This window comes from Sminthopsis crassicaudata, chromosome X (genome assembly GCF_048593235.1).
Source record: "Sminthopsis crassicaudata isolate SCR6 chromosome X, ASM4859323v1, whole genome shotgun sequence".
Taxonomy (NCBI): domain Eukaryota; kingdom Metazoa; phylum Chordata; class Mammalia; order Dasyuromorphia; family Dasyuridae; genus Sminthopsis; species Sminthopsis crassicaudata.
Genome location: NC_133623.1, coordinates 57,302,565 through 57,316,748, shown reverse-complemented (window position 1 = coordinate 57,316,748; position 14,184 = coordinate 57,302,565). Strand labels below are relative to the sequence as shown.

At 62.2% G+C, this 14,184-nt stretch overlaps 2 protein-coding genes across 2 annotated transcripts; one reads left to right on the top strand and one right to left on the bottom strand.

Annotated features, from left to right (window-relative positions):
* The first annotated feature begins 178 nt into the window (after window positions 1-178).
* Window positions 179-2,525, top strand: TTC9B (tetratricopeptide repeat domain 9B). The gene is made up of 3 exons (XM_074277034.1): window positions 179-838; window positions 1,474-1,656; window positions 2,250-2,525. Exons 1-3 carry the CDS (start codon window positions 457-459, stop codon window positions 2,363-2,365), a joined length of 681 nt encoding a protein of 226 aa, XP_074133135.1. The 5' UTR covers window positions 179-456; the 3' UTR covers window positions 2,366-2,525.
* Window positions 2,526-2,765: 240 nt separating this feature from the next.
* MAP3K10 (mitogen-activated protein kinase kinase kinase 10) lies at window positions 2,766-14,152 on the bottom strand. Its single transcript, XM_074277032.1, has 10 exons — window positions 12,782-14,152; window positions 11,537-11,717; window positions 10,590-10,738; window positions 9,006-9,181; window positions 6,534-6,774; window positions 5,461-5,586; window positions 5,211-5,343; window positions 4,762-4,874; window positions 3,905-4,606; window positions 2,766-3,216 (listed from the first exon to the last, which is right to left on the bottom strand). Exons 1-10 carry the CDS (start codon window positions 13,503-13,505, stop codon window positions 2,873-2,875), a joined length of 2,889 nt encoding a protein of 962 aa, XP_074133133.1. The 5' UTR covers window positions 13,506-14,152; the 3' UTR covers window positions 2,766-2,872.
* Between the last annotated feature and the right edge of the window lie 32 nt (window positions 14,153-14,184).

The following is a 14,184-nucleotide window of genomic DNA, read 5'->3' as shown; positions in this document are numbered from 1 at the left end:
CTCGACCTTAGCTCCGTCCAGCGAGAAGTGTGTCGAGAGGGACTTAACGTAGCTCTCGGGGGCAAGGGGAGCGGAGGGGGGCGTCCCTGGGGCTTTGGCCGACTTCCCCGCCCGCTCCCCTTGCAGCCTACTAGGAGGCCGGTAGGGGGAGCGAGCCCCGTTTAAAGGGACGCCTGGAGCCTCGGAAAATCTGCTGCTTTCCCTCTTCCACTCTCCGAGGTCCAAAACTCGGGGTTGCTGGGATTGCCGCTCCTTGGGGGGGAGGGGGAGACGGAAGCGAGAAAATCGGGATTTGGGTCTTAACTGGGAGTGGTGCATTCGAGGTAGAGGGAGGGAGGCGTTGAGAAGATTCCCCAGCCCCGCAGGAGTGGCCCGAGCCCGTGACGGCGGCGTCTAGGGTGGGGATGGGCTCCCCAGTTGGTGATGCGGCGGCTTTAGTGCCGCGAGTTTCCCACAATGCAGTGCGGTGCGCTGTCCCCGGTGCTGATGCTGAGTGCAGCCCCTGAGCCACCGCCTCGTCCGCCGCCCTCCCGCTCCCCACCGGGCCCGGGCCCCCGCCATGGCGCGGGCCCGGAGGCCTCGGGAGGCTCAGGCGGGGGAGCCCTGGAAAGCAGCCTGCGGGCCGCCGTGGCGTTCAAGGCCGAGGGCCAGCGCTGTTACCGAGAGAAGAAGTTCCGCGAGGCTATTGGCAAGTACCACCGGGCGCTGCTGCAGCTGAAGGCGGCTCAGGGAGCCCGCCAGCCCGGCCCGGGCTCCGGCCCCGCGCCCCCGCGCCTCAGTGAGGAGCAGCGGCGCCTCATGGAGAGCACGGAGGTGGAGTGCTATGACAGCCTCACTGGTATGGCCGGGGGTGGGGAGGGGGTGGGCAAGGGGCCGTAGCGCCCCCCCTCGGGGCTGGGGCGGCTCCGGGGAACACGGGCGGAGAGGGACGGCCAAGGAGAGGCAGAGGCGTCCGACCCCGGGGAAGTCTGAGCGTGGGACTCACGGGTGGGCTTCCCCGGGACTAGAGTGCGCCCCTCCCCACTGCCCGCTCTCCACTCGGCCTGCCAACTCGTGCTGGGCAGGGGGTGAAGCGGGAGGGAGCGAGGGAAACCACGGGCACCTCGAGAGAGCTGGCCGAGGCTGTCCAGGGGGGCCGGCCGGCCCTCCTCCAGCTCCCCCTAGCGGCCGCGCGGCTTGGTGCTGTCCCACGCGTCGGCTCTTTGGCCCCCACAAGGCCCGCGGCGTCCCCTTGCCTCTGGTCCCAACCAGCCCCATTTGCCCTGCGCCCCGGGGCTCCCTCTAGCGGCTGCCCGCGTTCCTGTCCCTGGGATCCCATTCCGCCTACCCCCCCCCCCCTCGGCACTGTTCCTCCCCCGGCACCATAAGGCCCAGCACGCGCCCTCGCTGGGGGTTTGCATGAATTAGAGGCGTCAGTGGGGAGGGGCTGGGCTCCAGGCCGGCTGGAGGGCCACTCTGACCGTCCTGCCCCAGCGTGTCTGCTGCAGTCGGAGCTGGTGAACTACGAGAGGGTGCGGGAGTATTGCTTCAAGGTGCTGGAGAAGCAGCGGGACAACTTCAAGGCCACTTACCGCGCAGGCATCGCCTTCTACCACCTGGGCGACTACAGCCACGCCCTGCGCTACCTGCAGGAGGCCCGGAGCCGGGAGCCCGCAGGTGAGGGCCTGGGCCGGGCGGGCGTCCGCGCCCCGCCCCCACCGCGGCCTCTGCCCTTCCCCCACCTGTTTCCTCAGTCGTGACTGGGGTCCAGAACAGCCGGGATCGGGAGGAGAGAGGGCTGCTGCTGCAGGGTTCTGGCCAGTGGGAGTCAGGAGGGAGGGAAGAGAGGAAGGGGAGAAGGCAAAGCTACTCCCCCCACTTCCCCTCCCCCCAAGACCTGAGGCAGGCACCTTTCCCGGTGCCGAGGGGAGCCCCCCCGCCAGACGCAGATGCTCTGAGCGCACCGACACCCCCCCTCCCCCGCACGGAGAGGAGGGAGCGATCCCCCCCAGATGCTTCCCACACACACTCCGGCAGCCAGAGCCCGGCTAAATTCAGCCGCACAGAGATGGTCACGTGGGCGAGTCCGCCCAGCACCCCAGAACCAGCCTTAGATCATCCCCCAAACGCGCTCCCGGCGGGAGCCGCCGCCCCGCCCCCGCAGGCCCCACCCCCTCCGCTTCTGCCCCACTGAGATCGCCCTCCCCCCCCCCCCCCCCCCCGCGCCCCCTCGGCGGGGGCCGGCCCCCAGCGTGCCCTTCCCCCCGCAGACACCAACGTCCTCCGCTACATCCAGCTGACCCAGCTGCGGATGAGCCGCTGCAGCCGCGAGCGAGAAGTTGGGAGCGCCGGAGACCCCGCCCGAGCCCGAGACGTCCTGGGCTGAGCTCCGGCGCCCGGGCCCCCTCCCCAGGCCCGCCTCGAACGCTGGAGACGCCAGCCGGGGGAGGGGGCGGAGGCTCTGGGGGAGCGCCCTCCTGCCCCTGCCTGGGCCTGCCGCAAGGGATTCTGGGGAGGGTCCCAAGAGAATAAATGTGAAAAAGTGAACAGTGCACAGAGCCTTTGTTACCTGGGTGACCTGGGACCATCCGCGCGCGGGGTGCTAGGGGAGCAGGACCTGGGCTTCTGGGTCCCTTTTACTCTCAGGGTCTTTGGGGTGGGGGAGGAGTTACAGGCCTCCATGCTGCCCCTCATTTTTGGGGGGTCTGGGGTTCCCATCTGCCCCCTCCCCAGAGCCAGGCCCCAGCAGCAGACAGTAGAGTACAAGACAAGGAACTTATATTAGCCAGACTTTCCCCTCCCACCCCCCTCCCCAATAAATACATAGCGTCAGTCCCTGTCCGGGCCCCTCTGCGCCCCATGGGGGCAGCGCGCATAGGCCAGGGCTGTACATTCAGTGGGAGACATCGGCTTCGGGGTCAGAGAAGGCGGGCACAGCCCCGCAGAGGGGCACCGTGCTGTCCTGGCTCTGCCCTTCCGTGTCCATGTCGAGCAGGCTAGGCGGGGGCCCCGGGGTGCCTGGTGTCCCAGGGGCGGGAGGGGAGGAGCCGCTCAATGTTCTGTTAAAGGAGACCAATTTCCAAGGGTCAAGCCGGGGCCGGCTGGCAGCTGGTCTTGGCCGAGGGGCAAAGGTCAGAGTGGTGGGCCGGCCCGGAGGTTCCGGAGGAGGCCTTCGGCGAGGGGGGAACAACGTCTGGGGGTCAGGCAGGCGCGGGAACTCCAGGGGGTCCCTGGGGCCTGAAAAGGAGAGGAAATTGCTCAGGGAGGGGCCGTCCCGGGCCTAAAGCCGCTGGCCCCAGGCAGACCTCCCAGGCTCTGTCCCCTCTTCCCGATAGTGGGGCCAGGCCACTTCCCACCTGGCCAGGGCTGGACACTCAAGGCCTGAAGTTGGGGAAAATCGAGCAAAAAGCTCGAGGAGGATTCTAGGTCTGGCTCTGCCCCTACTCCCTCTGGGATCTTAGGTCCGTCCACTGCCCTCCACGGGCCCGGCCTCGGGGCCCACAGGCCGAGTTTGATCCAGGATCTTGGCCTGGGCCAAAGCAGCCACAGGGGATAAGGGCCGGGATGGGCCGTGGCCCTGTGCACTGGGGGGGAGGGGCTCCCTCAGGCCTGGGAACCTGGTACTGGGCCCAGACAATCCCATCTTGTTATTCCCAAGGCGAGCTCAGACAATGGACAGTGGAGGAATAAGAAGGGAGGTTCTGTGTCAAGGCGAAGGGCAGAGGAGCAGGCCCGAGTCTGCTGAGCCCGGCTGCCCACTCCCCGATCCCAGCTCGGTTTGGAGCTGGGTCTCCTGCCCGGCCCCTCTGGTCCCCATGGCTCTCCAAGGCCCTGGCCTTGCCCTCTGTTCTGGCCCTGGCCCTCGCCCTCGGCTCCTGGCCCTCAGGCCTCGCCCTCGCCTTCAGCTCCTGGCCCTGGCCCTCACCCTCGGGTCCTGGTCGTTGGTGGCACTGCACTAGCTGCCTCAGAGCCCCGTCCGACGGGGTCCGGCGGTGCCCCCGGCTCACAGCTCGGGCGGCCGTGACGTGGGTGGGGGTGAGTGACTGGCGAGGGTCCTTCTTGAAGCTCTCCACCTCCAGGTCCACCAGGGGGTTGGTGGCAGGTGTGCTTGGTGGGGAGCTCCCGAGGGCCGAGGCTGGGGTCCCCTCGTCACTGTCTGACCGGATCAGGGATCGTGTGGAATTGCAGTCGGAGAGCGAGGACAGGGAGAGGATGGTGGCCGAAGGCACCATGCCAGGGGCCGGGGCCGGGGCCGGGGCGGCCTCTTCCCCTGCCCCTCTGCCATGGCACCGGGCCCTGCGTCCGGGTGGGCTGGGTCCCCGGGGGAAGCGAGGCGTCCGGGGGAAGAGCCCGTCCTTCCACCATCGGGGCTCATCGTCTCCATCGGCTGCCTGGGCCTCCGCCACGTCGGTACCCAAGGCCACGGCCCCCAGGATGGTGGCGCATCTCAGCAGCACCAGCTCGCTGCGCTTTCGGGGGGCCCCGCCCCGTGCCGGGGGGCCTGTGGCAGGGTGAGGAGGCTCCCAAGGGCTCGGAGGAGCCTCGGCGGGCAGAGGCAAGGTGAGGTAGGACGGGGGGGTATAGGGGGAAGGGGGCACGCTGGTCCCATCAGCTTCGGCAAACTCTTCTGTTGGGGGGGCAAGAATGAGAGAAAAGTCGGCCCCCCTCCTGCTTGGCTGGGCTTCCTCCCTCTCCCCCCGCCCCAGGAATTCTCCATGCCTGCCACCCCCGTTCTCCCAGGCCCCCGCCCCCTTCCCACCTCGCCTCAGCCCTGGCCCTCACCCATTTCCGTGAGGCTGGAGAAGCCAGGGGCCATGGGTATGTGTTTGGGAGACTTGCCCAGGTTTGGAGCACTGGATGACCACTGCTTGCTACCCTCCCCGAGGGCCTTCAGCCTGCAGGGGCAGAAAGAGGGACGCTGAGGAGGCACTCCCTCCCTACCAGCCCCTCACTCCCAGCCTGGCAGCCACGCTCTCCTGCTGGCTCTGCCCCAGCTGGCGCGACCTTGGACAGGTCACTGCCCACCGCAGCTTCTGAGAATCAGAAATGCCATCCCTAGAGCGGACAGGGCATAGGGGATGGAAGAAGTACGGAAAACACCGGATCCGGATCCTGCTCCGACCGCCCCGGGCACGTGACCTCGGCCACTCTGGAAGAGTCTCGGTGACCCCCGGCCCTAAGCCCCGAGGCCCCTCGTCCACTCCCCTCCTCTCTCCTCCCCCCCACCTCACCTCTCTTCCCCACCAAGGCGCTCTTTCTGCAGGGTGGAACTGGGCCCCCACGTCCTGCCCTTCTTCTTGCCAGTAACGAGTTCTTCTTTCTTCAGAGCCCCGCTCCGGCCGCTGGTGCTCTCCACGGGTGTCACTGGGCGGGGGAAGCCCCCCAAGTCCCCAGAGGAAAGTCAGCTGGCGACCTTGCCCCCCGAGACACCCCTGCCTCTTTGCCAACCCCCCCACCGCCCACCGGGGATGGGGCACTCACAGCGGATGGCGCGGAGCCGAGGTATGATGCTGGGGCTGGCGGGGGGGCTCACTCCCTCAGGCGCCAGCCCTTTCCGCTTGTCCAGTGTGGTGGGAGAGGCTTGGACGGTGATCTTGTGCTCGAAGCCTGGGGGGGGAGGGCGGCTTTAGGGCCATGTCCCCGCCCCCAACTCCTAGTCTCACCCATAGCCCCCGGACAAAGGGACAAACGGGACTCACCCCTCCCTGCCATGGAGCCCCCAGCTGCAGCCCCATCAGGGTGAAGAGCGAATGCCCCAAGTACCCACATCCCCCTGCACATCGCCACCAAGCTACAAATGGGCCTCCTCGGTGGCAGAACCTCAGGGAGTGAATCGGAACCCGTGGGCTTCTCCATAGGGGCTATTCTTCACTGCGGGCCTGGCAGTGTCCACCCTCCCCCCAGCCCATTTCTACCCAAAGTTCCCGACTCCAGCCTCTGGGAAGGAGAAACAAGGCCGGACCCTCTTTCAGATCCCTGAAAACACCTCCCGTATTGCCCCCCTTGCCTGGCTTTTTAGACTGTCTACAGAGACAAGGCCTCCAAGCCCACCCAGGGTCACCCCATAGGGGAGGGATCACGGGGGACGCAGGAGGATCTCTGCAAGGGGTGGTCTGGGAGGCAGGGCGGCCATGGGACAAGCACCAGACAGCTCCTGGGAGACAAGAGGCAAGAAGGGGGACCCCGGGGATCCCAGCTAGGCCCAGGGGGACCCAGTCCCTGCCTCTGGAGTGAGGGGCTGGACAAAAGAGGCTCCCCCCTTTGCCAGCCCTCCTATCCCATGGTCTACTTTGAGAGGATTCAAATGCACACAGAGCCCACGGGCCCCTGAATCGGAATGATTTCGGAAAGACCAGACAAAATACAGAGAAACATAGGAGAACACCAAGAACCTTAACCTGGGGGTCCTCAAAGTGTGGACTGCAGGGCACGGTTTTCCAAGCTTGAATATGATGCCCCAGGTCAAAGCCCCCCCAGCTCTGACACCCCCTATTTTAGGAGGCCCCCCAGCCCTGATTGGCTCTCAGGCCCTAACTTTCTGGGGCAGCAGCTACCTGAGGGCAGGCTGATGTTGTTGCTGTCCCTCAGTTTGAGGCGGCTGCGCCTGAAGTGGCCCCGGCGCTTCTTGACCCGAGGCCGCTCCTGGCTCAGCTGGTCCATGAGCAGGTGCAGCTCGCGGCCCACGATGTCCATCTCGCGCTCGGCCAGCTCCTGCTCCCGCCGCCGGAGCTGCTCCTCCTGCCACTTCTGCTCCTGGGCGGCTCTCAGCAGCTCTTCCTCCCGGCTGCGGAGCTCCTGGGGCACAGAGAAGATGGGGCTGCCCGTCCCCTCCCCAGCCTCCCCTTCCCAGCACCCCCTCCCCGGCGTTCTCCCATCCCTCCACCTGCACACACACGGCTGCTCCGACACTCCCAGTTCGACCACATACATCACACTCACACACAAATTGCAGACTTCTACACTCCCATTTCCACCATGACACACACACAACAGAATGGCCATTGCCCCCACATAGGTGACACATATGACAGCATTATACAATCTCACCATCATACACACTGTGTTACACACTCCTGCACATACATGACACACTCCTACACACATTACGCACTCTTACACTCATTACACACCCATTATAACTCATTACATATTTCTGCACACACATTACACTCTCTTACACTCATCATACACTTGCACACACATTACACTCTTGTATACATATTACACACACAGTACATACTCACACTCATCACACACTCCTGCACACACATGACACACTCCTACACACATTATGAACTCCTCCACACTCATTACACACCCATTATAACTCATTACATATTTCTGCACACACATTATACTCTCTTACACTCATCATACACTTGCACACACATTACACTCTTGTATACATATTACACACACAGTACATACTCACACTCATCACACACTCCTGCACACACATGACACACTCCTACACACATTATGAACTCCTCCACACTCATTACACACCCATTATAACTCATTACATATTTCTGCACACACATTATACTCTCTTACACTCATCATACACTTGCACACACATTACACTCTTGTATACATATTACACACACAGTACATACTCACACTCATCACACACTCCTGCACACACATGACACACTCCTACACACATTATGCACTCTTACACTCATTACACACCCATTATAACTCATTACATATTTCTGCACACACATTATACTCTCTTACACTCATCATACACTTGCACACACATTACACTCTTGTATACATATTACACACACAGTACATACTCACACTCATCACACACTCCTGCACACACATGACACACTCCTACACACATTATGCACTCTTACACTCATTACACACCCATTATAACTCATTACATATTTCTGCACACACATTATACTCTCTTACACTCATCATACACTTGCACACACATTACACTCTTGTATACATATTACACACACAGTACATACTCACACTCATCACACACTCCTGCACACACATGACACACTCCTACACACATTATGCACTCTTACACTCATTACACACCCATTATAACTCATTACATATTTCTGCACACACATTATACTCTCTTACACTCATCATACACTTGCACACACATTACACTCTTGTATACATATTACACACACAGTACATACTCACACTCATCACACACTCCTGCACACACATGACACACTCCTACACACATTATGCACTCCTCCACACTCATTACACACCCATTATAACTCATTACATATTTCTGCACACACATTACACTCTTACACTCATCATACACTTGCACACACATTACACTCTTGTATACATATTACACACACAGTACATACTCACACTCATCACACACTCCTGCACACACATGACACACTCCTACACACATTATGCACTCCTCCACACTCATTACACACCCATTATAACTCATTACATATTTCTGCACACACATTACACTCTTACACTCATCATACACTTGCACACACATTACACTCTTGTATACATATTACACACACAGTACATACTCACACTCATCACACACTCCTGCACACACATGACACACTCCTACACACATTACGCACTCCTCCACACTCATTACACACCCATTATAACTCATTACATATTTCTGCACACACATTACACTCTCTTACACTCATCATACACTTGCACACACATTACACTCTTGTATACATATTACACACACAGTACATACTCACACTCATCACACTCCTGCACACACATGACACACTTCTACACACATTATGCACTCCTCCACACTCATTACACACATCATACACATCTACACTCATTACACATTCCTACATACATTACACACTCCACACACACTCCATACATAGACACACACATTACACACTCCTACACTTATTACCTACTCCTCCACACTCATCACATCCTCCAACACACATACATTTCTACACTCATTACACACTCCTACACACATTACACACACACACACACACACACACACACACACACACACACACCTTCTCCTTGGTCCGAAGATCATCAAACATGTGTTGGATCTCTTGTTTCCAGTCCTCCTGGAGGGAATGGAAGGATTCCAACGGCATCTGGAACAGGGCCGACTGCTCGATGGCCTCCAGGCGGCTCAGGATGCTGCTGAAATCTGGCCGCTGGTGGGGTTCGGGGTCCCAGCACTCTAAGGGAGCAGATGGCCGTGAGTGGGGCTCTGGTTCCTCCCGGCCGCAGAGAGCATAGCCAGGTGCTGACGGGAGGGGCGGGGAGAAGGAGCAGATTTCCATGAGGCTTAAAGAACTCTCAGTACAACGAGTGGAAGAGTCATGGGTTGTGAGTTCGAATCCAGACTCCACCAACTACATGACCTTAGGTAAGTCAGTTTCTTCCTCCTCTGTTAAACGAAGGCTGGGACGGGGTCAGTCTCCCAGGACTCTGCCAACCGCCGCTCTGGGGTCCTATGAGTTTCCCGGCTCTCCCAAGGAGGAGGGGGCCAGAGCCGGGGCAGTGGGCTCCCATCACTCACTAGTTAGAGCAAGGCTACTTGCTGCTCAGGATGGCCTCTGAGGTTCCCTCCGGGGGCTGACATTCTAAGGGCTCCCCAGAGGGGCGGACTCCTGGGAACTGGGGCTCAGGCACTCCTCGGATCAATCCCGGGAATCCTGCCCCCAGGTGTGGCCCAGGAAAGAGAAGGCCCCAAAGTGGGCAGCCAGATGGCCCTGGAGTCAGGAGTGGCTGTGCAACTCAATTAACTTCTGTCTGCCTCAGTTTCCACATCTGCCAAATGGGGATAATAAGAGCACCAACTTGGCTTTTGTGAGATCAAATGAGATCACTGTAAAATGTTTGGCCAACCTTAGAGCGTTGTACACGAGCTCTTACAAATGCTAGCTCAAAAAGCGCCATAAATGCTCATTTTTAAATCATTGTATATCGATTTACCCGCGAATCAAGCAATCGGACAGACAGCCAGGGGATGAGAAGGGGCGCCCGTCCCTCTCCCCAGGGAGACTTCCTTCCTAACTAATCCCAGGGGCCGGGCAGAGCTCAGCTTCAAGGCTGAGGCGCCAAGCATCTGGAGGGCCCTGCCAGGAGTGTGGGGGGGCCCACTGTTGCTGAAGCGATTAGAACCTGCCTGGGAGGGCTGAGGGGAGGGGTTGGTCCCTTCCAACGATGGCTTTTAAAAAACAGTTACCCTTAATACAAAATTATAAATTTGCTAATGTGTGGTATAATTCTTACTAGCATAAGAGCTGATACTTAAGTGTCTGACTTCACAAGTCCAGAACAGGGGCGGTCTGGTAAAAGCCTGGAAAAAGATCTGAGGGCCTTAGTGAACCACAAGCTTGGTTTGCATTACAGTGCTTGGAAAACCTCTTTGGCCATCATGGCCTTCCTAAGCAGACCGAGCTGCCTTGGAGGGTAGTGAGTTTGCTGGTGCTGGAGGGCGTCAAGGTTGGGAGGTTGCAGAGGAGCTGGGGGGGTTAAACTCAGATGATGAGCTTCGGGGTCAGAATAAGGGAGGAGGGAGTCAGCGGGGGGAGCACCAGGGCTTAAAGGATTTGTGCCAAGGGCTCCCGGATCCCACTCACCCTCCAGCAGGTGCACAAAGGGCTCGGGACACGTCGAGGGGATGGGCAGCATCAGCTTGTTCATGGCCACCCCGTAAGCCACGGCCAGCGCGTCGATCTCCCGGTACGGCACTTCCCCCGTCAGCAGTTCCCAGAGCAGCACTCCAAAGCTGAGGAGAGGGAGGAAGTGGGGGGGCCACAGCCAGCCCTCTGTGCCCGCCCCGCGCCTTCCCCCAGCCCGGCCGGGCCGGACCCCTGCTGCCCTGCCCACCTGCCCGCTTCCGACCCTGCCTTGGGGGAGGAGGAATCAGGCCAGGCTGCTTGGCCCAGTGCCCGGACTGGGGAGTGCAGGGAGCCAGGTTCTGGCTGCACGGAGTGGGAAGCTGCCCACTCTCAGACCTGGGCTGACTGTGGAAAAGGACGCCAGGACAGGGAGAGAGGTTGAAGGGCTTTTGGGCTAAGGATGGGGACTGGATTGGTTGAAAATCTGAGCCCCCTGGTAACAGTGGAGCATCTCAGCTCTGCTCCTGGCTGCAGCCCCGCTCTCCCTGCTGGCTCCAGCTCCCGTGCCAAGAGCTGGGTCAGCCTGGCTGCCCTGCCCCTGCCCCCCGTGGCCACTCCCTGCACCCCCTAGAGCAGAAGGAGCCTGGAGCCATGTGACCCCGAAAGAAAATCATCTCCTGGCTCTTCCCCTCAGTTGGGATTGACCTTCTCAGGGTCTTTGTCTACTCTGCTATCCCCTGTTCTAAGGCCCTCCCGGCCCTGACATCCCCTGTTCTAAGGCCCCTCTGCTTTTAACCATCTTTGGACTGGTCAGTATCCCAGAATCCCATCAAGGGCCCATCTCTCGCCAGCTGCTGGCTGCCTTGCCTTCCCTGATGCCCTGAGCCTGGCCCAGCTCCCAGGTCTCCGTCTGCCCTTACCCGAGGCCCCCGAGTCTCGGCCCCCGCCCCCGCTACCCTCCGTACCTCCAGACATCACTGCTCTTGGAGAAGAGGGACAGCCGGATGACCTCGGGGGCCATCCAAGCGTACGTCCCAGCTGCGCTCATCTTGGTGGTCTTGTGCCACTCCCGGGCCAGGCCGAAGTCCGTGATCTTAAGGACGGTGTCTGACAGGTCCCCGTTCTCGAATGCATCCAAGATGAGGACTGTGGGGGGGAGGGGGGCTCATGGGTTACTCCGGCCACTTCTCAGCCCTGTGCCACTTGGCTTCTGTGTGCCTCAGTTTCCTTATGTGTAAGAGCAGGTCTCCAAGGCCCTGCTAATTCTTAATGATGCAATGACGTCAGCTTGCCCATCATGCCCAACGCACATCCTCACCCCGTTAAGAGGTTGGCGGCTGGGGGGCACTGCCCCTGATGCCAGCACCCACACAGGAGCAGCAGCCTTAGAAGGGCCCGTGGGGCACTGAAGACACCAGCCAGAGGCGGTGGGTGCGAATTCTGCCTTCGCTACGAGACTTCCTTGGGGCTGCAGCTGAGAAGACGCCCAGACGGCCCCTCCCAGCCCCCCCTAAATCCACGGCTCTAGGGAGTCACCCCCAGCCCAGCTTCTGGGACCCGGGTTCAAACCTAGATGAAGGGACCTGGTGCCTTTGGGCAGATCTTTGTCCTTATTCTCTCCAGTTTCTTCCCACAGAAGAAAACTGGTTCCAGATCCAGATCCCAGGAATCTGGTCCCGCGCACTGAGGGCCGAGGCCCTGCACGGTGGGAAGATGTCCTGGATTCCTCCCCCCCCCCCCCCCAGTCCCAGACAGCCCCGGGCTCCTCCTCGCTTTCATGCCAGGGGCAAACGCTGGATCTGGGGCCGAGGGACCTGAGTGGGAATCTCAGCTCTGCAGCTAATGACTCCTTCATGAGCTCAGGCCCCTGGTCACCTCTCTGGGCCTCAGCGGGACCTGCTGCTCCCCAGGTCCCTGCTAGTTCAGCGTCCAGAACTCTGTCCCTTGGGAATGTCCTCCACCTCTCAGGTCCGTGGCCAGCCTCCCAACCCCCCCACGCCCCTCCCCCAGCCTCCACTTCCCCACTGGCCGGGCCTGGCTCCCTGAACCCCACACTTAGAAGCAGAAGTCCCGGGTTCAAATCCTGATTCTGCTATTCACTGCCTGTGATCAAGTCATCCCCCCCCCCCCAGTTTCCTTCCCTGCAAAAGATCCACGTGCAGGCGCCTCTGGCTCCCGGGGGGCTGAGGGTGGGGGGCGGGGCGACTCACTGTTGATGGACTTGAGGTCCCTGTGGATGATGGGCACGGGCGCGCCGCTGTGCAGGTACTCCATGCCCCGGGCCACCTGCACGGCCCAGTTGACCAGCACGTGGGGCGGCACCCTGCGGCCGGCCAGGGCCCGGCTCAGCGGCCCTCCTCGGGCGTACTCCATGACGAGGCAGAGGTGGGGGGGCCGCAGGCAGGCGCCGCGCAGGGCGATGATGTTGGGGTGCCGCAGGGCGCCGAAGAGCCGCGCCTCCCTGGCCACCTGCTCCGCCGTCACGGCCGGGTCCCTGTCGGGGTCCAGCCTGGCGGCCTTCACGGCCACCTCGTCCCCCTGCCAGCGGGCCCGGTAGACTTTGCCGAAGCCCCCGACGCCGATGATTTCTTCCAGCTGGAGCTCGCCGAAGGGGATCTCCCGGGGCAGGGGGAGGCCGGCGGGGGCGGGGGCCGGCACCCCGGGGGCCACCACGTAGTTGCTGGGGAAGACGCCCACGCGGCCGCCCGGGAGCTGCCCGGTCCACCAGCCCTCGTCGCCGGACACGGCCCAGTCCTGGGACAGCACGCGCACCTGGTCCCCCCTGCGGAGCGTCAGCTCCTCCTCTCCCGCGGCCTCGTAGTCGAACACGGCGGTCCACAGGGGCCCGGCGGCGGCGGGGGCGTCGGGGCCCAGGCCCCACTCGTCGGGCCCCCGCGGGGCTGGGCCCTCGCCGCCGTCCTCCTCCTCCTCCATGGGACGCGGGGGCGGCTGGGCTCAGGCGGGCCCCCAGCGGGCTGAGCCCCACGTGCTGAGGCGGGGGGCGGCCCCGACTGCTCCGGGGGAGCTCCGCGGGCCCATGGCTGGGGGCGGGGGGCGGCAGGAGGAGACGGGCCCAGATGTCATCAGCATCCCCGCCCCCACCCCCCTGCGCGCACACCTCGGTGGCCCGGTCTTTGCAAGGGCCGGCCCGAGCGGGTGAGGGAGCAGGGCAAGGTGAACGCGGTCACCTCTTCCAGGGAGCCCTCGGGGCCTTCAAGCGGCGGGGAGGGGGAGGCCCGCCTGTAGGTGGTGGGGGATGGGGGAGCGATCCGCCCCTCCCCTCCCCCCCGCCAGCCCGTTCCTCCCCCTGCCCGGCCGCCCTTACCCGGCTGCGGCGGCCCCCCCGCGCCCCCCGGCCTCCCGGCATCCTGACGCCCCCGGCCGGCCCCGGCCCCGGCCCCGGCCTCCTTCCCGGGCCGGCCACCTGCGCTCGCTGGAGGACCTGCCGGCTGCAGAGAGCTTCCCTCAGCCCGAGGGCGGCGGCTCCATCGCCCGCACCTGCCCCGGCTCCGCCCCGCCCAGCCCGTCAGCCTACCCGGGGGTTGTCAGCAGTGCCCGCCCGGGTGGCCCGAGCCGCCGCTGCCGCCGCTGCCGCCGCGATGGCCGATGGGAC